The sequence below is a fragment of the Dasypus novemcinctus genome, chromosome 21, assembly GCF_030445035.2.
Source record: "Dasypus novemcinctus isolate mDasNov1 chromosome 21, mDasNov1.1.hap2, whole genome shotgun sequence".
NCBI lineage: Eukaryota > Metazoa > Chordata > Mammalia > Cingulata > Dasypodidae > Dasypus > Dasypus novemcinctus.
In genome coordinates this window covers 63,460,522-63,487,110 of record NC_080693.1, presented here as the reverse complement: position 1 = coordinate 63,487,110, position 26,589 = coordinate 63,460,522, and the positions used below count along the sequence as shown (strand labels likewise).

General features: G+C 38.7%; 1 protein-coding gene across 1 annotated transcript in view; it reads left to right on the top strand.

The window, feature by feature from the left end:
* The first annotated feature begins 53 nt into the window (after nt 1-53).
* ITGA2B (integrin subunit alpha 2b) overlaps nt 54-26,589 on the top strand; it is a 141,785-nt gene continuing 115,249 nt past the window's right edge. The window contains exons 1-2 of the mRNA XM_058285006.2: nt 54-356; nt 23,831-23,905. Coding sequence (XP_058140989.1) covers nt 312-356; nt 23,831-23,905 — 120 coding nt within the window. The 5' untranslated portion in view covers nt 54-311. The remainder of the gene's footprint in view (nt 357-23,830; nt 23,906-26,589) is intronic.

The following is a 26,589-nucleotide window of genomic DNA, read 5'->3' as shown; positions in this document are numbered from 1 at the left end:
TCTGACCTTTTCCTCCGGAAGCCCTAGTAGCCCTCGAGCGCCAGTGCGCACGCGCGTCCACCGGGGTCGCTCTGGGCCGCGTGCGGAGCTAGGACGTGAGGGAAGGTTCTGCCGGCGGAGCTGCAAGGCGCCTGCGCTGGCGGGGCTCGCGTCAAGACGCGCGTTCTCGCTCCCTCCCTCCCTGGTTTTGCGCGCGCCCGGTGGGCGTGGGAGGAGGCGGGGAACGGGGGAGGGGAGCGGAGGAGGCGGGTGTTGCGGGAGCGAAGGAGCGAACCAGAGCGCGTCGTCCTGAGTGGAGTGAAGGCGGCAAAATGGCGGACCGCTTCTCCCGCTTCAACGAAGACCGAGACTTTCAGGTAAGCACGGGCGCCTCCGAGGAGCCGGGGAAGATTCTCCCGAGCCCGGAACCTCCTTTATCCCCGGCTTCCAGCTCTCTTTCCTTCCAGGCTCTGCTCCGGCTTCCGCACCGGCTCGCTCTCCTCCCGCCTCGATTCCTCAAGAGGCCTCCCAGCTTGAGGCGAGGCCGCATCTCCTCTCACCCCGCATTCTCTTACCTCTTAAAACTCAGGCCGCCCGGTCTGCGCTTCGGTCTTTCGGGCTTCGGGTTTCGGAGCCCCAGCCTTGCGCGGCGTGGGGGGCTGTATTTCCTTAGGGTGTGCCAAGTCTGTGGGGGTGCAGGTCTGACTCCTAGGAGAAAAGAGGGTTGGGTTGGAAGGGTTTGGGGCGAGTGTTGCTGAGGCCTGGACTCTGGAACGCTTGCATTTTGCTCACACGGATATTTTTGGAGCCAATTTCCCCTCTTCTCTCAATACAGTAAATAAATCCAATTCATAATCTTATTTTTCCATTCCATCGGACGCTTTCTTAGTCGAACACTGAGATTTCCCCGGGCGTAAGTGTTGTTATTAGGCAGTTAATTGGGTTTAGAAAACTGTTACAGGACTACAGTTGATGTAAGCCGCAAATCTTAACCTCGCTTTGTAAGGGTCTTAGGCGTTGTTAGAAGCGTAATGATAATAGGTTTTCCAAGCGTGTGATAACTAGTCCCAAAGCTTGATTTTCCTTTCTTCAGTTGTGAATATGGGTATGGAGAAGTGTCCTTGCAGGCATTGTTGAGGAAAAAATAAAGACCAAATTAGAATAACTTGTCTTTTGGCTGTTTAAAATACCTTGCTGTTGAGCATTGTTACCGTGGAAATCTGGAAGACTAAAGGGGATTTAGAAGAAATTTACTGTTTCTGGGGTAATATGTATTCTCTGAATCTCAAAGAAACAACTGCATTATTACCGCATGCCCTGGCAACAGTAATTTGGGTCAGGGGATGAACACCAGAACTCGTTTTTAATTCTGCTGCAGATCTTCAGAGCAACATGGAAATAATGCTAGAAGTCTTTCAGAAGGCGCTTTGAGGGATTTGAATTCCCTGAGATGATTGGATTAGTAAATAGACAGGTAGAGCATTTTAGCAGTTTTAAACTAATACTGTTAACAGTGTAGTTAGTAGACTCTAGTATATAGATGAGAAGTCTTGCAGCAGTAAGCGATCTGGAGGCTGTTGAAAAACCTTTTGATCATGTGCCTTGTGAATAGCTGCAGAATAATACAGAATCTCAAGGTTTTAAGGGTATGGTGCTGGTCCAGGAAGTTTGGAGCAGTTCTGATGCCTGAGAAAGGTTATTGTTTAGCAAGTACAATAAAACATGAGTAGAATGCAAGATGTGTGCTGTATTGGTAATTTTTTACAAGACAAATTGATAACTAAACCCTAAGTGCTTTTCAGAGGAGAGAATTTCAAGGTGACCTAGTAAAATTGAAAATAGATAATAAGGACAAGTTTGGAGGGAAAATTGTTGTCAAACACAGGATTCCAGTAGGCTTGGAAAAACAGGATTTGCAGGACCTCAAAAGCTTTTGGAAACTGGATAGCAGAGTATGAATGCTATCACCTGAAAAATTGAGATCAGCCTCTAACTTTTCAGTTTTTAAGTAAGGTGATCCTCTGATTCTTTAGTTGGGTTTATGTACTATTGGTCAGCCAGAAAAGTAATTTTTTAGTCAGATGTTCTAGCCTTTTGGGTAAATAGGGTTTTGAGAATAGAAACCTTTTAGACAGTTACAAGATGTTAACATTTTTGAAAAGTATTGTGCTAACATTTCTAAAAAGCATTTATTTAAAAATACTTAGAATGATTTTTTGTGTGTGTGTGTGTTTTTTTTCCTGAGAAATATAGATTGACTTTAATGATGTGCCTTGATTTAAAGTTCTGAGAGAGGAGAATGTAAGGGCTCCTGCATATAGTGTATTTGAAACATTTTCACGTTCAGGTTATTCAAAATTAAATGTGGCCGCCTTTTAAGTTTTTCAGTGGTGTGCTATTTTGTTTGTTATAATGGTGCTATTTTCTCTGGTAAGTTCTGGATGACTATCATTTTCTTTGCCTTTACTTTCGTAAGGTAACTTATAATAGTAGGGTTTCATTCTTTGCCAGTTTACTATGAAGTGCAAATGTTGGAGTGAAGGTTTGAATATTGTCTCCTGAACTTAGTTTGGTACCAGAGAGGTGGGCTCACTAATTAGATTTTTTGGAATAACAAAGTTGATTTCTAAGATGTTTTCTATAATATAGAAGCTTAACTATAGTATACCACTTGATTTACTAATGGAATAATAGTTATGGTCATACTTTTTTTTTCTAATTTTAGTAGTTTTATTATAATAAACAGGCACCATTCAACAGGCTTTATGTATATTATCTCCTGTTACTACCCCGGTTTCCAGACGAGGTAACTCAGAGAGTTAAGGAACTTGGCCAAATACACACAGCTGATAAATGGCAGAGCTTGGGTTCAGACTTGGGATTGTAGTGTTTAGCAACTTGTGAACCTGTGCTCATGACCAATGCTATACTATCTCTGTTGACAGTTATATGTTTTATGAGCTGTAATCGAGTCATCAAATGTGGAGAATAAAGTTAAAGGTCAGGGAAGTGGATGTGGCTCAAGCAGTTCGGCTCCCTTCTGCCATATAGGGGGTCCAGGGTCTCCTGGTGAAGGCAAGCTGACCCATGCAGAAATCTGGTGCAGCAAGATGATGCAACAGAAAGACACACAGAGGAGGGACAATAAGAGACGCAGCAGATCAGGGAGCTGAGGTGATGCAAGAGATTGATTGCCTCTCTGCCACTCCAGAATGTCCCAGATTGGTTCCCAGAGCCCCCTAATGAGAATACAAGCAGACACAGAAGAACACACAGTGAATGGACACAGAAAGCAGATTGGGAGAAATAAATAAATAAATCTTTTTTAAAAAAGAGAGAGACACACAGAGGAGAGATAATAAGAGACACAGCAGGGAAGCGGACTTGGCCCAGTGGATAGGGCGTCTGTCTACCACATGGGAGGTCCGCGGTTCAAGCCCCGGGCCTCCTTGACCCGTGTGGAGCTGGCCCATGCGCAGTGCTGATGCGCGCAAGGAGTGCCCTGCCACACAGGGGTGTCCCCGCGTAGTGGAGCCCCACGTGCAAGGAGTGCGCCCCATGAGGCGAACCGCCCAGCGCGAAAGGAAGTGCAACCTGCCCAAAAATGACACCGCACACACAGAGAGCTGACATAGCAAGATGATGCAACAAAAAGAAACACAGATTCCCGGTGCTGCTGACAAGAATACAAGTGGGCACAGAAGAACACACAGTGAATGGACACAGAGAACAGACGGGGGAGGGGGGGGGTCAATAAAATAAATCTTAAAAAAAAAAAGAGAGAGACACAGCAGATCAGGGAGCTAATGTGGTGTCAGAGAATACTCGCCTCTCTCCTACTCCAGAAGGTCCCAGGATCAGTTCCCAGAGCCCCTTAATGAGACTACAAGCAGACACAGAAGAATACGCAGCTAATGAACACAGAGCAGACAATGAGGGGAGGGAGGAGGAAATAAATAAATAAATAAATCCTTAAAAAAAATAAGTAAAGGTCACAAGGAATAAGTGAGTTTTTAGAGAGATGATACAATTGCAGGATTTATTCTGTTCTGTTTTGGCCTGGTAAGTTTCTTCTTGGTTTCCCTAGGGCTTTTTGAGAGGCTCTGACAGTGATAAGTTACACTGTGTCAGAGGATGTATTGTCTACTGTTTTAGTTTAGACATCTTTTTGTTTAGCCTTTTAAGGTGGTATTTTATTTTTGTAATCTTTGTGATCAAGGCTGATGTGTTTTTTTAAAAAAATGGTTTAACTACTCCTTTAAGAACCTGACCTCAATTTCTGAATGAGACGTGACTTCTGCCAGCATTTACCAGATTAAGGTTTGTCTAGTCATAAATTAAAATGTCACACAAACTAATGGAGAATACATAAGATAATTCAAGATAAAGGTGTATTCACCTCTCTAGATTGTAAGTTCATTAAAGGTGGTTTTATTTGTGTAGAGCTGGACATCTATAAACTATTAAGATACAGTGCCTAGCGTATTGTGTTTTTGCAGCTGTTAATGGTAATGCAGTTGTATGGTGCAGAGGATGTGTTCTTCAGTTTATGTACCTTCAGAGGACTGACGATTTAAAGTAGACTCTCTTTCCTTCTCTGCATTAGATTTCTAAAGAAAAGGAGCTATGTCGAAAGATGAGTGAGTGATGAGGTGATTAGAGAAAAACAAGTATTATTTTAAAGATCATAATAAAAGTATAAAATTGCCCAAGAACTTTCTGTAATCTGTATAAATAATCATAATGGGCAATAGCAATAAGCAAGTCATGTGTTACTGTTATGTATATTTGTAACAGTTTTTTTTGTTGATATATGTGACACCAGGATGTGACCCTCAGGAAATTTAGTTGAGCCCATTAAGTGAGGAGGTTAATAGTTTTAAAGTACTTAGATCACAGAAACATATTAATGTTTTTTTCTATGTGGTACTGTGCAATAGAGTTGGCATTCTAATACATGCTTGCCCCAGATGACACACAGGCAAGGAGTCTAATCTCAGTTCCTTGGGTCTCCCTATCAATCACCTGGAAGAGCTGACACTAGTCGTGAGATACTGAAACTTATGCAAAATAAGTACTATTCCTTTCATCGTAGTATGATATGTGGAAAGGTTTGGAACTGTGACCATACCAATATAAAAATATGATGAATCAACATTATCAGCAAATGCAGAATGATGTTATTGGTAGTACATTCTCAGGGACTTGGAACCATACTGATCAAAGTAAGGTTAGCATAAGATCATCCTGGAGGTGATATGAAGGGTAAAATTTATGTATATAAGGCAAAGGCATTTTAAAAAGTATGGAAAATAACAAAGGAATAACAGAAAGATGTTTATAAGTTGCATTTGGTGAAGAATGGGGTTAGCAAGAATTGTGATTATAGGTATTGATGTGATGGTGTACCTCTTTATTTTGTTTACAAAATAATCATGGAATGGGAAGTGGTCTTGGCCCAATGGAAAGGGTGTCTGCCTACCACATGGGAGGTCCGCGGTTCAAACCCCGGGCCTCCCTGACCCATGTGGAGCTGACCCATGTGCAGTGCTGATGTGCTCAAGGAGTGCCGTGCCACGTTGAGGTGTCCTCCGCATAGGGGAGCCCCACGCGCAAGGAGTGAGCCCCTTAAGAAGAGCCGTGCAGCGCGCAAGAAAGTGCAGCCTGCCCAAGAATGGCGCCGCACACACGGAGAGCTTACACAACAAGATGATGCAACAAAAAGAAACAACACATTCCCAGTGCCGCTGATAAGGATAGAAGTGGTCACAGAAGAACACACAGTGAATGGACAGAGAGAGTAGACAACTGGGGGTGGAGGGGGGAAAGAAAAAAAAAATCTTAAAAAAAATATCATGGGAGAACAAGAAGAAACAGATCTGAACAAATATACTACTTTTAAGCTGATTATTTTCAGGGTACTTCTAGTACAGTAAAAATTGTAGAAAAACAGGTGTTGTGTCCCTGTTATGTCTTCTTTCTTTTTTTCTATGCATGTCACATAATTTTCATTTGCATACACCAGTGGGTTCTTCTGTCACATTTTTTCAGGTCTTTATTTTTATTTTATTTTATTTTCCTTAGGTCTTTATGATAAATTATATAACCAAAGGGTAAAAGAAAATTTATGACTTAAAAACACATTTGTAACCAGCTATCTTGATTGTGCTTCTTTATAGCTGAGATACATTTCCATGTGATTTCTGTCTGAGTACATGATAAAAAGGGCAGTCTGGTTTCCTTTCCTTATGTGGTCAAGATTACAATTTTCTCAAATGGAGTAGCAGAAGTTCATGGGAGCTTCAGTTATGAATCTGAAACCCCTGTAGAGGTTTCATTTTTGTTCTTGTGACTTAATAAGTTTCAAATTATTTATTTAAGAAAATGGATTCTAGCTTGAGGTAGATAATCAGTTTTTGAATTCCTTCTCTGAAACAGCTTGGAACTTTTGCTTGTATGTCTGACGTTAATTATTTTTTCCTATTAGTATTGTCATTTAGCATTAAGTGAAAGCTGATTCATGGTAATTATTAGAAGGAATTACAAACAGCCATTACAAATACTGAAAGAAGTCGTTGATTTGATATTGCAGTGAATACCAGAAAATGTAATAATTTCCCACTAATAAGAAGTGAATTGGGGAAGCGGATGTAATTCAGTGGTTGAGTGCCTGCTTCACATGTGTGAGGTCCTGGGTTCAATTCCTGGAACCCCCTTAAAAAAAAGTGAATTGTCCATTTAACTGTGGATGTGTAACCAAATGTTCTTTTTTTTTTTTTAAGGACTTATTTATTATTTATTTCTCTCCCCTTCCCCCCTCCCCTGAGTTGTCTGCTCTCTGTGTCCATTTGCTGTGTGTTCTTCTGTGTCCGCTTGCATTCTTGTCAGTGGCACCCAGAATCTGTGTCTTATTTTGTTGCGTCACCTTGCTGCGTCAGCTCTCTGTGTGTGCAGCGCCATTCCTGGGCAGGCTGCACTTTTTTCGCGCAGGGCGGCTCTCCTTATGGGGCACACTCCTTGCTCGTGGGGCTCCTCTTTGTGGGGGACCCCTGCGTGGCAGGGCACTCCTTGTGCGCATCAGCACTGCGCATGGGCCAGCGCATTACATGGGTCAGGATGCCCTGGGTTTGAACCTTGGACTTCCCATGTGGTAGGCAGATGCCCTATCTGTTGGACCACATCCGCTTCCAAATGTTCTTCTTTCTTTTTTTTTTTTTAAAGATTTATTTATTTACTCCCCCCCCAGGTGTCTGCTCTCTGTGTCCATTTGTTGCATGTTCTCCTGTGACCGCTTCTATCCTTATCAGCGGCACCGAGAATCTGTATTTCCTTTTTGTTGTGTCATCTTGTGCATCTCCCTGCAAGGAGAGCTGCCCCACGTGAAAACCGCAGCCCACCCAGGAGTGGCGTTGCTCACATGGAGAGCTGACACAGGAAGATGACACAACAAAAAAAAGACACAGATTCCTGGTGCCGCTGAGAATGCAAGTGGACACAGAAGAACACACAGTGAATGGACACAAGAGAGCAGACAATGGGAGAAGGGGGAGGGGGAGGGGAGAGAAAGAAATAAAATGAAATAAATCTTTAAAGAAAAAAGCACATTGCATTAGGAAATGGAAAAAGTTAAATAAGCCGAGACTAAAAGTATACTGTACTGCTATGCTTTAGCTAAATGATTTCTTTAGGATTTAAATATGTGTATTTAGTATTTTGTGTCTAATTTCGGAATATATGGAAGAAAAACATAGGTAAAGTTGCTCTAGCATTGTCTGAAGGTTAGTAGCACATAATGTTTTAGGTAGTAAGGAATTAAAGATATTAGAGCACAAACATGGGTTTCCCAGTTATTTATTTGCCTTAATTTTTGTCTTCTTACTAACATAATTTTAAAATAAGATAAATTCTGTGTTGTATTTAACTCCCTAACCAGGAAGTGTCTTTGTAATGTTATTTGAAGTTCCAAACAATTATTTGCTCTCATTCCTGCCACTTTCTGGCAGTATTTTATAGAATTGAACTACAAAGTGGCTCTCCAGGTTTAAAGTTGTAACAGGAAAAAATCATTGATAATGTTTTGTGACATTTTAAATAGTGATGTTGGAAAAGTTAGCACTTATGTCTTATGGTACATGTAACATTTTTCCAGCGTTAATGAGGACAGAGAAGCGTATTTTTTACTCATTTGAACAAGAAATTAATTCTATACTCGATACTAAGTCTTGAATAGGGAAGAAGCTAAAGCTTATGGATTGTATGCTGTAGTGTCAGTAATTTCCCTTGTTACTCTGAGTAAAGCTATGGGTAAAATGAACTATCTTTTAATAAAAGAAAGGGCAGAAATGGTTGAAAATTTAATTGGCTTAATATTGGTTTAAGATATCACCTATACAAGAGATACCAAGAGGTTTATTTACCTTAAGAATAGTTTATAGAATATAGACAAATTTTTTTAAAAGATTGTTAAAGAAAACATTTCATTGATGGTTGTATGTAAGTATGTGGGGGGAAGTTAAGTTTTTTTTTTTTTTCCAAGAAACTTTTGTTCTAGATGGGGAGATGTCAAAAGTAATAGAATGATATTCAGTTTATTATTCATAAGGCCAGACTGATTATCAGATGAATAGTATAGTCAATAAAAGCACAATTCTTAGGAAAGGAGTGAACCCTTAAGGTGGGATGATTGGGTGAGCCTTATGAAGAAGTCAGTATTTAAGCCGAATCTTGAAGAATGGGGTTGCATCCTTACAAAGAAAAAGAATGAGACATAATCAGTTGGAGAAAGTAGCAAGGGCAAACATAGAAGTAGAACAAGAAAATTTATTTTTTGGGGACAAAGAGTAAACCATTTGGCATAGGGAAAAAGTGGAAGCTAGCACCTCCTCTCTGATTCGTTGAACTTACTCAGGTCAGCTAAAAGGGAGGGTAAGGATGGTCATTCACCACACCAGGGAACCAAGAGAGTCTACAGCTGTGAGCAGGAGCCATGTGGGATTTAAGACCCCTCTCGATTTAGAGGTGGAGTAGACATTGCCATCATCACAGGGTCCTCCTGATGGAGGAATAAAATATGGACTTACTGGTATTCTACTATAGAATTATTGTGACTCTGCAAAGATAAATTTATTTTAATCCTTTAAGCAGGAATGGTGTCACTTATTTAAGGTGTGTAAGCAGGGGGGCAGGGCAATAGACATCAAAGTGATTTTTTTTTTAAGATTTATTTATTTATGGCCTCCCTACCACTTGTGCTCACTGTCTGCTCTGTGTCCATTTGCTGTGTGTTCTTCTGTATCCACTTGTTTTTCTCTTCTTGTCTTCTCTTTAGGAGGCACTAGGAACCAATCCTGGGACCTTCTAACGTGAGAGAGAGGTACTCAGTCGCTTGAGCCACCTCAGCTCCCTGGTTTGTTGTGTCTCTCATTGTCCTTCTCTCTCTACCCCCTTGTTGTTTGCACTTGCTGTGTTGTGTCTGTTTGTCATCTTTGTTTCTTTAGGAGGCACTGGGAACTGCACTCGGGATCTTGATGTTGGAGGGAGGCGCCTAATCACTTAAGCCACCGTCTCTGTTCCCTGCTTTGCTGTGCCTCTCCTTATGTTTTTTTTCCTCTTGTGTCTCTTACTGTGTCATCTTGTCATGTCAGCTTGCCATCCTGCTTGTCCTCTTTAGGAGGCACCAGGAACTTCTGCTCCCTGCTTTGTTGTGTCTCTCATTATGTTTTTCTTCTTGTGTCTCTTGTCGCATCATCTTGTGTCAGCTTGCCATGCCTGCCTGTCACGCCTGCTCACTGTCTCCTTTAGTAGGTACTGGGAACTGAACCACGAACCTCTCATGTGGTAGGCTGGAGCCTGGTTGTTTGAGCCACATCCTCTTCCCCCATGTGATTTTTAAAAAAAACTTTATTTTCAACTTCAAAAAATAAAATAACAAACAGAAGACAGCTTAACAAATTATGGAAGCATTTCTTTAAAAAATCCTGTTCAGGCACATTTATCTTATTAATCCTAAAAACAAACTCAATTGGGCAATGTGATTTTAAGCCTGTGCTAATAAAGAGATAAGAGGATTTGAAGGAGAATGAAAGGGTGAGAGACATTGAGAAGTTGGTAGGATTGTAGGTACTGGTGGGGTTTGGAAATTGTTGGAGTGGGAAAACTAGGAGGAATGAGTTGGAAAGATAGGAGTTGATGATTGAAGTTTGCAGGGTTGGAAATTGAGATTGTGGATGGTTTTGGGTAATTGGTAATAACCATGTGAGTGAATGACTAAGGTAGAGTGAAGGATAAGAAAGCAGGCACTAGGATGTTTTAAGATCATCTAATTTGTGGAAGAGAATTGTGGAGATTTGAAGCATATGTACCCCAGAAAAACATGTTCTTTAATCTGTTCCATTCCTATGGATGTAAACCCATTGTAAGTAGGATATTTGGATGAGGCTGCTTCAGTTAAGGTGTGATCCATCTCGTTAAGGATGGGTCTTAATTCTCTCACTGAAGTTCTTTATAAAATGGAATGAATATATATATATATATAGAGAGAGAGAGCCATGGAAGCAAGAAGCTGAAGGCAATGAAGAAGAGAAAGGAGAGACCAGCAGATGCTGCCATGTGCCTTGCCATGTGGCAGAGGAGCCAAGGATATCTGGCAGCTGATCTTCAGGAAGAAAACATCACTTTGATGATGCTTTAATTTGGTCATTTTCTCGGCCTCAAAATGTAAGCTAATAAATTCCCATTGTTCAAGCTGAACCACTTTGTTGGTTTTTATTTACGCAGCCTGGGAAACTAAAACAAGAATCTTAGTCTTGTATAGTTGTGTACTGTCATAGTTTAATAAGTGCCCTCAAATGTATTCTTGTCTGATTCTTCGATTCTTGACTGATTCTACCAGCTAACTAACAAGTAGAAAATAATTGGGATGCTTATCATTAATTATTCTATTTTTGTTTTAGAAACATCTCAGTGTTAGAAGCTTAAGTATATATTAATAGATTATGCTTTTTTAAGGACTAATTATTGAATATGGTGGTTGTTTATAACTTCTTACTGACTTTTTGTTTGTGTCTAAGTCTACCATACAATTTCATTCCGTTTCCTGAACATTTATTGTGTGCTGATTTTTAACCTGGCTTCATAAAAGGATAAGAAAAGAAAATGAATTAATTTTGTGCATTTGTTATTAGTTCCAGTAAAATAGTAGGTGGAAGAAGAGACTGGTACTTGCCATCTAATTAGGGTACTGTAAATTTATCCTCAATCATTACAGCATGAAAAGTGTACTATCATGATGTCTAACTATTATTAGTTACTGCAGGCATACCTGGGAGGAGGTATTGTGGATTCAGTTACAGATCATTTCAGTAAAGCAAATATCTCAATAAAATGAGTCACAAACTTTTTTGATTTCCCAGTCTGTATAAAAAGTTACATTTATACTATACTGTAGTCTAAGTGTGCAGTAACATTATGTCTGAAAAAACAATGCACATAACCTTAATTACACAGTACTTTATTGCTAAAAAAGTCTAACCATCTGAGCCTTAAGCAAGTCATAATCTTTTTGCTGGTGGAGGTCTTTTCTCGTTATTGATGGCTCTGACTGATCAAGGTGGTGGTTACTTTGCTGAAGGTTGGAGTGGCTGTGCTATTTCTGAAAATAAGACAACAGTGAAATGTGTTCCTTCAATATGACTCTTTCACAAAAGATTTCTCTGTAGCATGCAATGCTGTTTTTTTCTCCTTAAGATTTATTTATTTATTTTTAATTTATTTCTCTCCCCTTCTCTCCCCCCCCCCCCGCTCCCCCCCCCCCGTTGTCTGTTCTCTATGTCCGTTTGCTGTGTGTCCGCTTCTATTCTTGTCAGCGGCACCAGGAATCTGTGTCTTCGTGTGTGCGGCGCCACTCCTAGGCAGGCTGTGCTTTTTTTGCGTGGGGCAGCTCCTTGTGGGGTGCACTCCTTGTGCGTGGGGCTTCCCTGCACAGGGGACACCCCTGCGTGGCACAGCACTCCTTGCATGCATCAGCACCGTGCATGGGCCAGCTCATCACATGGGTCAAGAGGCCCGCCCTGGGTTTGAACCCCTTCATGAACTTTTCCTTTGCATTCACAATTTGTCTGTTTAGCACATGAGGCCTGACTTTCAGCCTATCTCTGCTTTCAACATGCTTTCCTCATTAAGCTTGATCATTTCTAGCCTTTGATTTAAAGTGAAAGACATTGGACACTTCCTTTCACTTGAACACTTAGAGGTCATTGTAGGATTATTAATTGGCCTCATTTCAATATTGTTTCTCTGGGAATTATGGAGGCCCAAGGAGAAGAGAGCTGGGGGGGATGGCTGGTTGGTGGAGCAATCAGAACACCACAACACTTAGTAATTAAATTCTCCATCTTTTATGGGCGCAATTCGTGGTGCCCAAAACATCAAAGATTACTAATCACAGATTACCATGACAAATAGAATAATAATGAAAAAGTTTGAAATATTTCAAGAATTACCAAAATGTGACAATCAGATACAAAGTGAATGCATGTTATTGGGAAAATCATGCTGATAGACTTGTTCAACACAGGGTTGCCACAAACTTTCAATTTGTAAAAAGTACAGTATCTGGGAAGCACAATAAAACAAGGTATGTCTTTTATGTGTCAGGCCCAGTGCCAAGGTATTTCAGAATATTTATCTAATCCAAGTAACCTTCCATACCTTATGGTGGTATTTCTCACTTTACAGATGAAAGATCTGAGGCTCATTGTGATCACACAATTAGTGACAAAATTCAAATTTGAACCTTGATCTCTCCTAAGATATGACTTTCCCTGTGGTTCCTGATTGTCCTCAGTATAAAATCCAAACTCATGAACTTGGCTTATAGGACATGTAATCATTCTGGTGTCATTGTAACAACTGTGTCTTTTTCTTTTCTTTCTTTTTCTTCTTTGACTTGGGGTGTGTAGTCACTACCATTATTTAATTTTATATATGTGTGTGTGTGTGTGTGTGTGTGTATTTTTTCCTTTCCTTTTCTTTTTAGGAGGTACCAGGAATTGAACCTGGGAACTCATATGTGGGAGTCAGGCCCTTAACCACATCTGCGTGAACTACATTTGCTATCTGTGAACTACATCTGCTTCCTATGTCTCTTTTCCTTACCCTATCTTTTCTTGCCATGATATACAGTTTCTGTTATTTCCTGGACATGCTAGTCTCTTTCATTATATGAAAGATACATGTTACCTGTGTGGAATGTTCTCCCTAACAAATTTCTACTAATTCTTCAAGACTCAGTTTGATGTCCCTCTGACATCCTTGGCAGAGTTAATTGCTTCATTATCAGTGCTCCTACAGCAATTTGGTCATATCTCAGTAATACTGCTTAATAATTACTAGTGACAAGGGAAGTAGACTTGGCCCAGTGGATAGGGCTTGTGCTTACCAGATGAGAGGTCTGTGGTTCAAACCCGGGGCCTCCTTGACCCATGTGGAGCTTGCCCACGCACAGTGCTGATGCGTGCAAGGAGTGCCGTGCCATGCAGGGGTGTCCCCCGCGTAGGGGAGCCCCACGTGCAAGGAGTGCACTCCGTAAGGAGAGCCGCCCAGCGTGAAAGAGAAGTGCAGCCTGCCCAGGAATGGCACTGCACATGGAGAGCTGACACAACAGGATGACACAACAACAAAAAAAGAAACACAGATTCCCAGTGCTGCTGATAAGGATAGAAGCAGTCACAGAAGAACACACAGTGAATGGACGCAGAGAGCAGACAACTGGGGGTGGGGAGGGGGGAGAGAAATTAAAAAAAAATTACTAGTGACAATAGTAAAAAAATTTACTAGTGACAATAGTAGCTAACAGAACACAGAATGCTTAGTCTGTATTAGACACTATTATTGCATGTCTTCAATAACTCTGAAAGGTAGGTTCTATTATTATCCCCATTTTAGAAATGAAAAACTTTCTTATGGGTATACAGCTAGCAAAGTTGAACATCAGTTTTTAGATAATTTGGACTAATTTCAGTCTTTAATCACTGTGCTGTTGTCCCTTTCCTACTGTATACTTCTTATAATTTATCTCGTCTCACTGGATTTAGAACTCCTTGAATTGGGGTATTTTTTATTTTATCACTTTTTTTTTTTAAAGATTTATTTATTTATCTCCCCTTCCCCCCTCCCCCCCCCCCCCCCCCCCCGATTGTCTCTTCTCTGTGTCCATTTGCTGTGTCTTCCTTGTCCGATTCTGTTGTTATCAGCGGCACGGGAATCCGTGTTTCCTTTTGTTGCGTCATCTTGAGTGTCAGCTCTCCATGTGTGCGGCACCATTCCTGGGCAGTCTGCACTTTCTTTTGTCCTGGGCAGCTCTCCCTACAGGGCTCAGCACTGCGTGTGGGCCAGCTCCACACGGGTCAAGGAGGCCTGGGGCCTGAACCGTGGACCTCCCATGTCGTAGACGGACGCCCCAACCACTGGGCCAAGTCTGCCGCCCTCACTTTTCTTGTATTGAGTCACGGTCCGGCACCTAGAATTTGCTTAGATTTTAATTAATGGTTAATAAAGCCACGTATGTAGGAATAAGAGGCGTAGGTAGAATCTGAGGAGAATGTCCAGACTTGGATGTACCTTACTTCTGTGCTATGGATTATTTAAGTTATAGTATTAGTTTCTGTGGTATCCTATAAAACCAATTGGGGAATATTTCAAGTATGGAGGTTGTGTTATAGGTAGTTAAACTCTCACTTTATTATGAGTTGTATGTAATTACAGCAGTCACCTTTTAGTTATGAATTTCTTTTTATATGACACATTGAACATACACTTAACCAAATATCTGTGGACTAAGTGCAGAATTTTTGTCAAAATGTCTGAATAGACCATAGCAGCCAGTGGTAAAAGAAATAACATGACATTACTGTGGGTTCCAGAGGAATTTTAAACTATTACCTGAATGTCTACCTTTCTGAATACCCCACGAATCATTGGCTATATTTTGTGTTCATTTCTGAAAAAGATTGATTTCTTCTATAGGGTTTTAGAAGGTTACTAATTTTTCATTGTGGTTTTTTTTGGAAACCAGCCTTTTCTTGACCTAGTCAGATTATCCAGAAAATTTGATATGTCAAACAGGTGTACATGTATTTTTAGATGAGTGTGTGATATGCTCATACCTTTGACCCAGTATAATGTTTTTTTCCAAGTTCTCATTTATTAAGATTGCTAACCAATTATCTTTCCTACTAATTTACATAGAATTAAATTTATTTAGTAAGTGAAGTATATTCCTTTGGGTTATTGACTGGTTTCAACAGTACTTTAATGATTCATTACTTAGTACTTCTTTAAACCTTACAACCTATGTGGGCATACTGTAGTCATCTGGATTTTACAGCAGGGAAATAGGCTTAGCGAGAGTTAATTTGCCCAAGATTATACAGCTAGCAAATGGTAGAGTAATGATTTAAATTGTGGTGTGTCTGACTTCAGAGAGCTCTGGTTTTTACAATAATATACTAGAAATTGTTGTCGATTGGACTGGTTCTGGAAACAACAGTGAGGAATTGGAATTTATTAGGAATTGACCAAAATTCCTCTAAATTGAAATGAGTTTTAATTATATTAACGAAATGGCATCAAGTTTTTTTTTTTTTTGCCATTTCAAAAGCATCTTTATAAATCACATACCATAAAATTCACCCTTTTAAAGTGGATAATTTAATGGTTTTGGTATATTCACAGTTGTGCAGCAGCGCTTGTAATTGTAGAATATTTTCATCTTGCAAAAAGAGAAACCTCCTACCCATTAGCAGTCACTCCTTATTCTCCTACCTCCAGTCCCTGGCAACTACTAATCTACTTTCTGTCCCTATGGATTTGCTTATTCTGAACATTTCCTATAAATGGAATCATACAGTGTTTGTCCTTTTGTGTCTGACTGCTTAAATTAGCATAATATTTTCAAGGTTCATCACATAGTGGCATCTGTTAGTACTTCATTCCTTTTTTTTTTAAAGATTTATTTTTTTAAATTTATTTCCCCTTCCCCGCCCCAATTGTCTGTTTTCTGTGTGTTCTTCTGTATCTGCTTTGTATTCTTGTCAGCAGCACCCAGAATCTGTCTCTTTTGTTGCGTCATCTTGCTGCGTCAGCTCTCTGTGTGTGTAGTGCCATTCCTGGGCAGGCTGCACTTTTTTTGCACTGGGCGGCTCTTCTTACGGAGCGCACTCCTTTCCCATGGGGCTCCCCTACGTGGGGAACACCCCTGCGTGGCATGGTACTCCTTGAATACATCAGCACTGTGCGTGGGCCAGCTCATCACATGGGTCAGGAGGCCCTGGGTTTGAACCTTGGACCTCCCATGTGGTAGGCGGATGCCCTAACTGTTGGGCCAAATTCGCTTCCCCTTCATTCCTTTTAATTGCTGAATATTCCGTTATTTGGATATGCCAAAATTTGTTTATCCATCCACCAGATAATAATTGTTTCTATTTTTTGGTTATTATGAGTAATGCTGCTTTGAACATTTATATACAAATTTTTATATGGAAGTATATTTTCATTTCTCTTAGGTATATACCTAGGAGTAGAATTCTTAGGTCATGTATCTCTGTAACATTTTGTGGAGCTGGCGGACTGTTATCTATAGCATTTTTGCACCATTTTACATTTCCATCCTCAAGGATTCCAATTTCTCACCAACACTTGTTATTTTATCTTTCAGATTATAGTCATCCTACTGAATGTGAAATGGTTTCTCACTTTAAAAAAATTTTTTTATTGTAACATTTATGATACAATTTCCCATTTAACCACTTTTTAAAATTCTTTAATTTTTTTATGGTACCTGGGATGGGGAATGAACCTGGGACTTTGTTTGTGGGAAGCCAGCATTCAACCACTGAGCCACATTGGCTCCACTGAGTTGGTTTTTTTGTATGCTTGTTTTTGTTTTTAGAAGGCACCGAAACTGAACCCAGCGGCTCCTATGTGGGAAGCAGGCGTTCAACCTTTGAGCCTCATCTCCTCCCCCCTTTTAACCACTTTTAATTGCACAATTCATTTATATTAATTACATCTAAATGTTGTGCAATCATAACCCCTCCCCCCATCATTACCAAAACTTTTTCATTACCCCAAATGGAAATTCTACCCGTTAAGCAAAATTCCTCATTCACCCTCCCCTTAGTCCCTGCTTACCTCTAATTTGCTTTCTTTTCCCATGAATTTGCTTATTCTAGATATTTCATAAAAGTGGAATCATACAATCTTTGTCCTTCTGTGTCTCATTCATTTCACTCTACATAATGCTTTCAAGGTACATCCATGCTGTAGCAAGTATGAAAACTTCATTTCTTTTCATGGATGAATAATATTCCATTGTATGGATATATCACATTTTGTTTATCTCTTCATCTGTTGATGGACACTTGGATTGTTTCCACCCTTTTCAGATAGTAGGTGTGCAGTTTGATCACTCTTTAAAAAGTTTTTTTTTAATTAAACAAATCAATTTTATTGATACATATTAATAAAGCATACAATTCATCCAAAGTGTACAATCAGTGGTATTTGGTATAATCACATAGTTGTGCATTCATCACTTCAGTCATCATTAGAGCTTTTTCTTTTGTCCATTTCTTTTTGGAATAGTCTTTCTTGGTGTATTTTCTTTCTCAATTCCATTGTTTAGATTAATTCTAGAATTACTTTATTTGGAACATGTGAAAGAGGGGAACAGAGATGAAATCAGTTGTTTGGTGACATAGGAGGACTGGCTTTGTTCATAGGTGGAATATGAAGCTAAACTGTATGGTTCTATCTCCTAAACATGTCTACAATATGGAGCTTAATAGCCAGAGTCAGATGCTAAAAGATAAAGCTAAACTACCTTGAACTTGACTTAGACCTAGTCTAGATGGGAAGAGTTATACAGGAATTAAAACTTCACTTTGGGTATTCCACATATTAATAATTGATTTGACTATTTGAAACCAATGATATCTAATGAATTATATTTTTCATTTAATCTTTTTAGAAATTACATTAAATTTTAGTGTAATAAGAGTCATAGATAGTGGGAAGAGAATGAGATCAGCTCTTCAGAGGCTAGTATTGTCTTTTGCTATTTGAGATTATGGGCTGTTGGATGTGATCTTTAAAAAATTGTCTTGATAATCTCCTCTTCTCCAGTGCTAATTTTCTCTTTTCTGAGACCCATATAGCTATTTACTGGAAAGGGTATGACTGTGGGATTATGTGGATGCTAAAATCAGCAACAGTTAGCAAATAATAAGATTCTACTTATATGGATAAATTTAGGGCAATCCCTGTCTCTATATTTAACTGAATTTGTAATAGAGAAGTTGCAACATTTGGTCTGTGTTTGGAAGAAGAATGTTTGATCTGTAAGGAACTAGAGTTTCTGTGTATCGTAATGACTTACAGGTCAGCCAAGTTTTACTCATTTGTAATTAGACCTGCCAGGAGTTGAAGCTTTTTTGGAAGAGGAGGCAATTGAAATAAAGTCAGGGTGTATGTATGTATATATATGTGTGTGTTAACACTTATTTTTAAAAAGTGAAATTAGTTTCAGTCTGATTCCTTTTGAACTTAAATTTCTGATTAGAATAAAGGTATAGCTGTTACATCAATTCTGAAAGCAGTATTAGAAAGAGGGATTTGTTTTGGACTTGTCTTAAAACCAAATTTTGGAAATGCTCTAACATAGTGTAATAGTCATTGTTCTCCAGTGAAACAGAAGTGACAGGAAATATGTAAATATTATGAGATTTATTATAGGAACTATGGGGATGGGCAAGTCTGGGTTTGGTGAGGCAGACTGCAAGCTGGGAACTCCTATGAAGATTTTCAGTGCATTCTTCAGGAAAAGCTGGCTGGCTAAAGTAGAGATGAAAATTCTTGAAACTACTGAAATCATCCTTTCTCCCTTTAAGACCTTCAACTGATTGGATGAGACTTCTCTCATTGGTGAAGGCAGTCTCCTTAGTTGATTGTAGATGTAATTAGCCATAGAGACAATCAATTTACTGATGATTTAAGTTCATAAAGTAGCCTCATAATAACAGCTAAATAATATTTCATTTATGGATATACCACATTTTGTTTATTCATTCATCTGTTGATGGACACTTATGTCGTTTCTTCCTTTTGGCTATTGTGAATAATATTGCTGTGAACATTTGTGTACAAGGATCTATTCAAATCCCTGCTTCCAGTTCCTTGGGATATATACCTAGGAGTGGAATTTATGGGTGTGCAATAGCTTTTTTTTTTTTTATCCCCTCCCCCTTTGTGGCTTTTTGCATGCTGTCTGCTCTCTGTGTCCATTCACTGTGCGTTCTTCTGTACCTGTATTTATTTATTTATTTCCCCTCCCCCCTTGCGGCTTTGCTTGCTGTCTGGTCTCTCTGTCCATTTCCCTGCGTGCTCTTCTGTGTTTTTGCTTGTCTCCCTTTTTTGTTGTGTCACCTTGCTGAGTCGGCTCTCTGTGGCGCCTTCAGGCTGGGCCCCTCTCCACAGCATGTGGGCGAGCCTGCCTTCATAAGGAGGCCCTGGGACACGAACCCAGGGCCTACCATATGGTAGATGGGAGCCCAACTGATTGAGCCATGGCCCTTTCCCTGTGCTATAGCTTTTTTCATCCATTCTCCATTTAAGGGACATTTAAGTAATTTCCATTGTACAAATAAAGCTATTAAGAACATTTACAGAGAGATTTTTGTGCAAACACAGGTTTTTCTGGTAAATACCTAGAAACAGGATTGCTGGATTGTTTGGGTAAGTGTACATTTAATTTAAAAGAAACTGCCAAACTGGTTCCCATAGTGGCTGTGTCATTTTGTATTCCCACCTGCAGGGTATGAGAATTACCATCATTCTGCAGGTTATCAGTTTTCATTGTTGTTTTTGTTTTTAAGCCATTCTAATAGGTGTGCACTGTTTTAGTTTGTGTTTCTGTTATGACTGAAGATGTTGAGCATATTTCATGTGCTTGTTTGCTACCTTTATATCTTCTTTGGTGAAATGTCTGTTCAATTCTTTTGTCCACTTTTAAAATTAGATTATTTTCTTATTGTGTTTTGAGATTTCTTTATATATTCTGGATGTGAGTCTTATCAGATAGGACATTTGTAAGTATATTTTTCCAGTCCAGTTTATCAGTTTTGTTTTTATGGGTTGTGCTTTTGGTGTTGTAGCTGAGAAATCTTTGTCTAACTCAAGGTTACAAAGATTTTTTCCTATATTTTCTTCTAGCAGTTTTGTTTTAGGTTCTACATTTAGGTCTGTGATCCATTTTGAGTTAATTTTTTTATGAAGGTTCAAGGTCTGGATTGAGGTGGATTTTTTTTTTTGGCATATGGATACCAAGTTCCAGCGTTATTTATTGAAAAAAACTGTCATTCTCTATTGGATTGCTTTTGGACCTCTGAAAATCAATTAATCATTATCATATTTCTAGTCTCAAACTATGTACTGTTAAGCCTGTTTTGTATTGTAGCAGTAGATCCAGAGTTACTTGAAAACTTAATTAGCCGGTTGTGGTTAGAAATTTGTTAAAAATCTTTTTGGACCCTTGTGTTTGCTGAGAGTAGTTTGCAGTCTATAGAATGATTTGTTAAGTCCACAGATTAAAAGAAGGTTTTGCTAATGATTCATTTATATACGTTTGGAAAAATTTGTTTTTTTTTTCATGCAGCGAGACTGAACTGGAATGGTTCTTTCTAGAAAATGCCCATTTTCTTTTTTGTAGGATTACTGGTAGTTCTTTAATATATATGTTTCTGCTTTTATTATATCACCTTTGATAGTGATAAATTTTAGGGTAGTTGTCTTTTTATTTAAAACTGTGATTATCCTAAGTTAAATACTATAAAATTTTCTTCATTCAGTTGTTGGTAAAATGAGATTCTTTTATCATTAAAATGCATAACCCTTTGTAATGATAGAGAAGTACAATTATCAGATTTGGCCTTATGTTAGTATTTTATAATATTGTGAGGCTTGGGTTAATGTAAATTTTTATGCTTACATAGGAATTTAGAAGTAACTTGCGGTTTGTGTTTTTTTAAAGATTTATTTTTTATTTATTCCCCCCCCCCCCCGTTGTCTGCTCTCTGTGTCCATTCACTGTGTGTTTTTCTGCATCTGCTTGAATTATCTGGCGGTACTGGGAAACTGCGTCTTTTTTGTTGTGTCATCTTGCTGTGTAAGCTCTCTGTGTATGGCACCACTCCTGGGTGGGCTGCAGTCTTTTCATGTGGGGTGGCTCTCCTTACGGGGTGCACTCCTTGCACGTGGGGCACCCCTACGTGGGGGCGCCCCTACCTGGTATGGCACCCTTGTGCTCAGTAGCATTACGCATGGGCCAGCTTACCACATGGGTCTGGAGGCCCTGGGGATTGAACCCTTGACCCTCCATATGGTAGACAGATGCTCTAACAGTTGAGCCAGGTCCGCTTCCCTACTTGCAGTTTTTACGCCTTTTATTTATTTATTTATTTATTTATTTATTTAGATTTGTTTATTTCTCTCCCCTCCCCCCACCCCACCCCGGTTGTCTGTTTTCTGTGTCTATTTACTGCGTCTTTTTTGTCCGTTTCTGTTGTTGTCAGTGGCACAGGAATCTCTGTTTCTTTTGGTTGCGTCATCTTGTTGTGTCAGCGGCACCATTCTTAGGCAGGCTGCACTTTCTTTCGCGCTGGGCGGCTCTCCTTATGGGGTGCACTCCTTGCACATGGGGCTCCCCTACGCGGGGGACACCCCTGCATGGCACGGCACTCCTTGGGCGCATCAGCACTGTGCATGGGCCAGCTGCACACGGGTCAAGGAGGCCCGAGGTTTGAACCATGAACCTCCCATGTGGTAGACGGACGCCCTAACCACTGGGCCAAGTCCGCCGCCCTTTACACCTTTTAATTAACTGTTAAACACTTAAATGTTGCAGCAGAAGTTTAAAAGTTAAGAAGGAGGTGTTATTTTAAAAAGATCATTGGACAAAATATTGGTGGTCCAGGTTGATTTAATATAGACCTTCAGGATTGATAACTTATTTTATTTTGGTTGCTCTTCCTGTTTCCTGGAATATCTGCTTTGAAATCCTATAGCTTTTTTTTTTTTTTAGGTCCCAGGGCTGGGGATTAAACCCAGGCAGGAACTTGTATGTGGGAAGCTGGCACTCAACCACTGAGCCACATCAGCTCCCCTAAGTTGTTTTTTTCCCCCGCTTATTTGCTTGTTGTTTTTTTTTTAGGCAGCACCAGGGACCAAACGTAGGACCTCCCATATGGGAAGCTCAACCGCTTGTGCCTCATCTGCTCCTGTCCTGTTGCCTTTATAAGTTTCAGATTTTGGGTTTTTTTTTTTGTCATTGGAAAACCCACTCCTGTCCTGTTATTCTTTTCTTCTTTTGGATAGACTACCACACAATTTTATTTATTTGTTTGTTTATGTATTTATGTATGTGTGGAATAAACTTAAAATTTGCCATTTTAACCATTTCAGTGTCTACAATTCAGTGGCATTAAGTGCATTCACATTGTTAAAACTATCACTGTAGTCTAGTTCCAGAGTTTTTTCAATACCACCATACAATTTTAGCCCCTAATTGTTCTCTAATGCTTCATATGTGTATTAGCCACCATATTTAGTGTTTAGGTTATAAAAGAGAAAGAAGACTTAGTTCCCTTTTTCTGTTCTTGTCCTTAAAGATTTCACAGCACAGTTCAGTGAGGGAAATAAGTAATATTTATGATACAGTATAACAAGTTATATATTTTCTTAACTAGAATTTTAATTTTACTTTGAAATGTTCCACTTCATATCAGTCCACACACTGAATTAATTTAGACCAGATTTCACAGTCCTCATGCCCTCTACTTTGTAACAAAAGGAAACTGGGAAGTTGATCTGATTTAAAACCAAATTTTAAGCTCTTCCTTCCAAAAAGAGCAGGGAATTCAGGGAAAACTATAAGAGTACTTCCTAGTTGTCTGCATTGATAATCAGTTGAACTATTTTGACTTATTCCCATTACAGTGAAAACTTGCTTTATTATGGTCAAATATGGCTTTATACAGGCATGTTTATCTCTCTCAACAGGTTATCCTGAGGAATAGTTTCATTTGGGAAACTGTTAAAGAGATTGTGTTAAGTTCCTTGAAATCCAGGATGTAGCAATTGATGATTTAAAGTTGATTGTTTCAGCAGTTTTGGTTAAAAGCAGTTATCAACAATGAATGGTATCATAAAAAAGATTTTATTTGCTTTCCTTCATTCTTATGACTTACTTAGCATTAAAAATTCAATACAAGTTTATTAAAAGTAAAACACAGCATGGCCCTTCGTTTTTAGGGTTCTGCATTCTTCCTAATATAGTAAGTATAAACAGTTGATGTTCCAAATGGTTGGTAGCTTTCGAATTAGCAATTTTGATGTTGGAGGAAGAAGAGTTAAGATTACTAGGCCTAGACTTACAATAAATGATTTTTATTGATTTAAAATAGCAGAATTTGTGTTGTAAAGTTAAAAATAACCCCTACTTTCTCTAGAGTCATACAGACCTGGATGCAGACATCAGATCTCCTACTTCCTAGCTATTGGGCTTTTGGACAAGTGATTTCAGCTATCTGAGCCATAGTCTATTCATCTGTAAAATGGGTTAATACGAGTACCAATTCATAGGATTTTTGTGAGACAGGATATATAAAGTATTTAGCATGTGGCATTCAGTAAATAAATGGAAATGTTTTTTTAAAAAAAACCCGGAAAACCTTATTTGATTAGACTGTTAATTTGTCATTTATTGCTTTTGAAAAATAACTGTAGTCTTCTTTTTTAGGGTAATCACTTTGATCAGTATGAAGAAGGACACTTGGAAATAGAACAAGCGTCCCTTGACAAGCCTATAGAATCGGTAAGATGATCAGTGCTTAATTTTGGATCATAGCCAGTTAGTTAGGTAGTGTTTGTGTGACATTTGATGTGAATGATATTAAAGTTATTAATAACTGAGTACAGTTTAGAACTGTTTACTTGCATGCCCTACGATAATCAAATGGAATTTGGGATGTAATCTAATATTTAATATGTTGGGAAATTGGCCTGAAAAGTCCAGAGACAAATTAGAATTTAGATGGAAAATGTCACTTTGTCCCATACTGATATTCTGTTAAGATAGCAAGTTAAAGTTTAGTGTTTTTGTAACTTGAATAAAGGAGTAAAATGTATTTTGATCCTTTAATAGCTTCATCTTTCTTGGGCAGCACAATCATGTGTAAAATGCTCCATTAGAAATAGTTAAGGACAATATATCTTATTTACCAGACTCTTGTAGAACTGGTTAATTTGGTTTCTGTTGCTTAAAAGATAGCTGGTTTTTATCATAAGGTGACTCTTTCTATCTTTTTATACCATTTAATTTTAGAAATTAGTGATAACAAGCAATAGAACAAAGAATTTGTTTTCCTGACTCTTAATTTTAAAAAAAAATCTTTATTTTTGAACATTATTTTCATTTTGAAAAATCCTTTACTTTCATATTACAGTCTATTGTTAAGTTGTCTAAACTTGTCAATATTGTCAGCATTTAGTATTTGTGCTTAAGTGTACATATTGAATAAGAGTTTCAATGAGTTATTGGTAAAACTTGACTGAAGAAATAAAGAGGGAATCTTTATAGCAGTCAAGGCAAGCTGTTAACCGCTCCCCCCTCCTTATGAAACACTAGCTTCTCCCCCTCTCTCAGGAAAATAAGGCAATTTAGCACAAAAATATTTTAACTCTAGCTTTTATTTTTAAGACTATAACATAGTAAAGGATCAACATATATTTATGTTCCTAATTAGGTTGGTGTTGTGTGTGTTTGTGTGTGTGTTTAGATGTTTACAGAAATTTACACAACTTGGGGTGTTCGACATTTTTCTTCCGCAGCAGTTGGCCCATATTAGCTAAGCAGCCATGATCTGGTTTGTATTGCACGGTCTGCCTTTTTTTAATTTCTTCTCTAGGGTTTCTCCCCCACTTCCCTTTCTTATTTCTGTTCTTCTGGTCCAGTGAACACTGCATATAGTACCTTCTGTCTTAATGTGCTGGCATGATGCTAGACTTAGGCATGGCAGTAATTGATGACGCATGTGATAATGCTGCAGAGGGAGAATTCACATCTGATGTTGCACAGTAAAGGCAAGTCTTGGTTTTGGACATTAAGATAAAATGCCAAGCCCACCTTGCTAAGTTAAAAATCCCTGAGTTTGTGCCTTGTTCCCTGTCATCTTGGGGATTACCACGAGGCAGAATTTTACAGTGAAATCTTCAGACTACATCATTATGTTGGTCTTGAAAAATACCTTCACTTTTCCATTTCAATTTAAATGTTTCTTTAGGTCAGTGTTTAAGAACATAGTTGTCAGAAGAAAGGCCCTAGTATTGTATTCTACAAGGTACATGGTTGGTTAATATTCTTATGCAAGTTGTAATTCTGTGGATATACTGACTTGACAGCAGGAAATTTAATTAGACTAAATTTTAAGGTTTTTGAATAATTCATTCTTGTTGCCGGTGAGGCTAATGCTATTTCACCTCTCACACTTGCTTTGTAGAAAGTTCAGGATTTTTTCCAGTCCATGTCATACATTCTGGCACATGTCATAAGGAGAACCTTATCAGAAGGCAGTCTGACTGAGTAATCAAATGAGTAGGAGTAGAATTGATAGGCCTTATTTATTAAGTAGAATTATCTCCTCCAGTTAAAATAACAAATGGTATTCAGACTAGAAATTAAATTTTTAAATAAATATATTCAGAGATGTACATTATATTAATAAATTGTACTACTAATAAAAATTTTCTCCTGAGACACATAAATATATGCATTATTTCTGATATAATAGTTCAGGTAATAGCAGCAGTAGCTTCATAGCCTACATTGTGTTGGATAGAAGTGGGACACAGACAGGAAGGATCTTAGATCTGCTACCAAATCATTTGGGAGTAAAATTTAAAGTTTTTAAAGAAACTCCTAAAATGATTGGCATTAAGTAGATATTATTCCCTTCCACGTCCCCTCAAACATAAGAAATATTATGTCACCTAATCACCTAAGGAATAAATCAAATAATAGATTTATATTAAGTTATATGGCTGGCTGGCTATATTGAGCTGTTTTATTCTTGGGGGAAAAGAGGGTTCTTCTAATACATGAAAGAGACTCTGCTGAATTAAAATCTTTCTCTGCAGCAATATCTATTGAGAGGTGCTGACTGTTTTGCTACAGCATGCAACTCAAAAGTGGCTGGAAATATGCAGCTTTGGGAGTCTACAGATCATTGCAGGAGCTAAAGGTCTAGTCATTTTTTTTTTTTAAACAAAGGTAATCTGCAGCAGCTGGTAACCATGGAAGTCACTGCACAGGTTTGTGCCAAGGATATGCCTGTGTGAAGGGTTATTGTGAGTATAGGATTAAGGTCTTTTTGTTTTGTATATAATAGAGTAGATTTGATGCAAACTGGCAAGGTGGGAAATGACATAAAAAGATATAATAATGCACTAAGCTTTCAGTGTACTTCTGAAGCCTGGATTTGTTAGTGAGATGATAGAGGT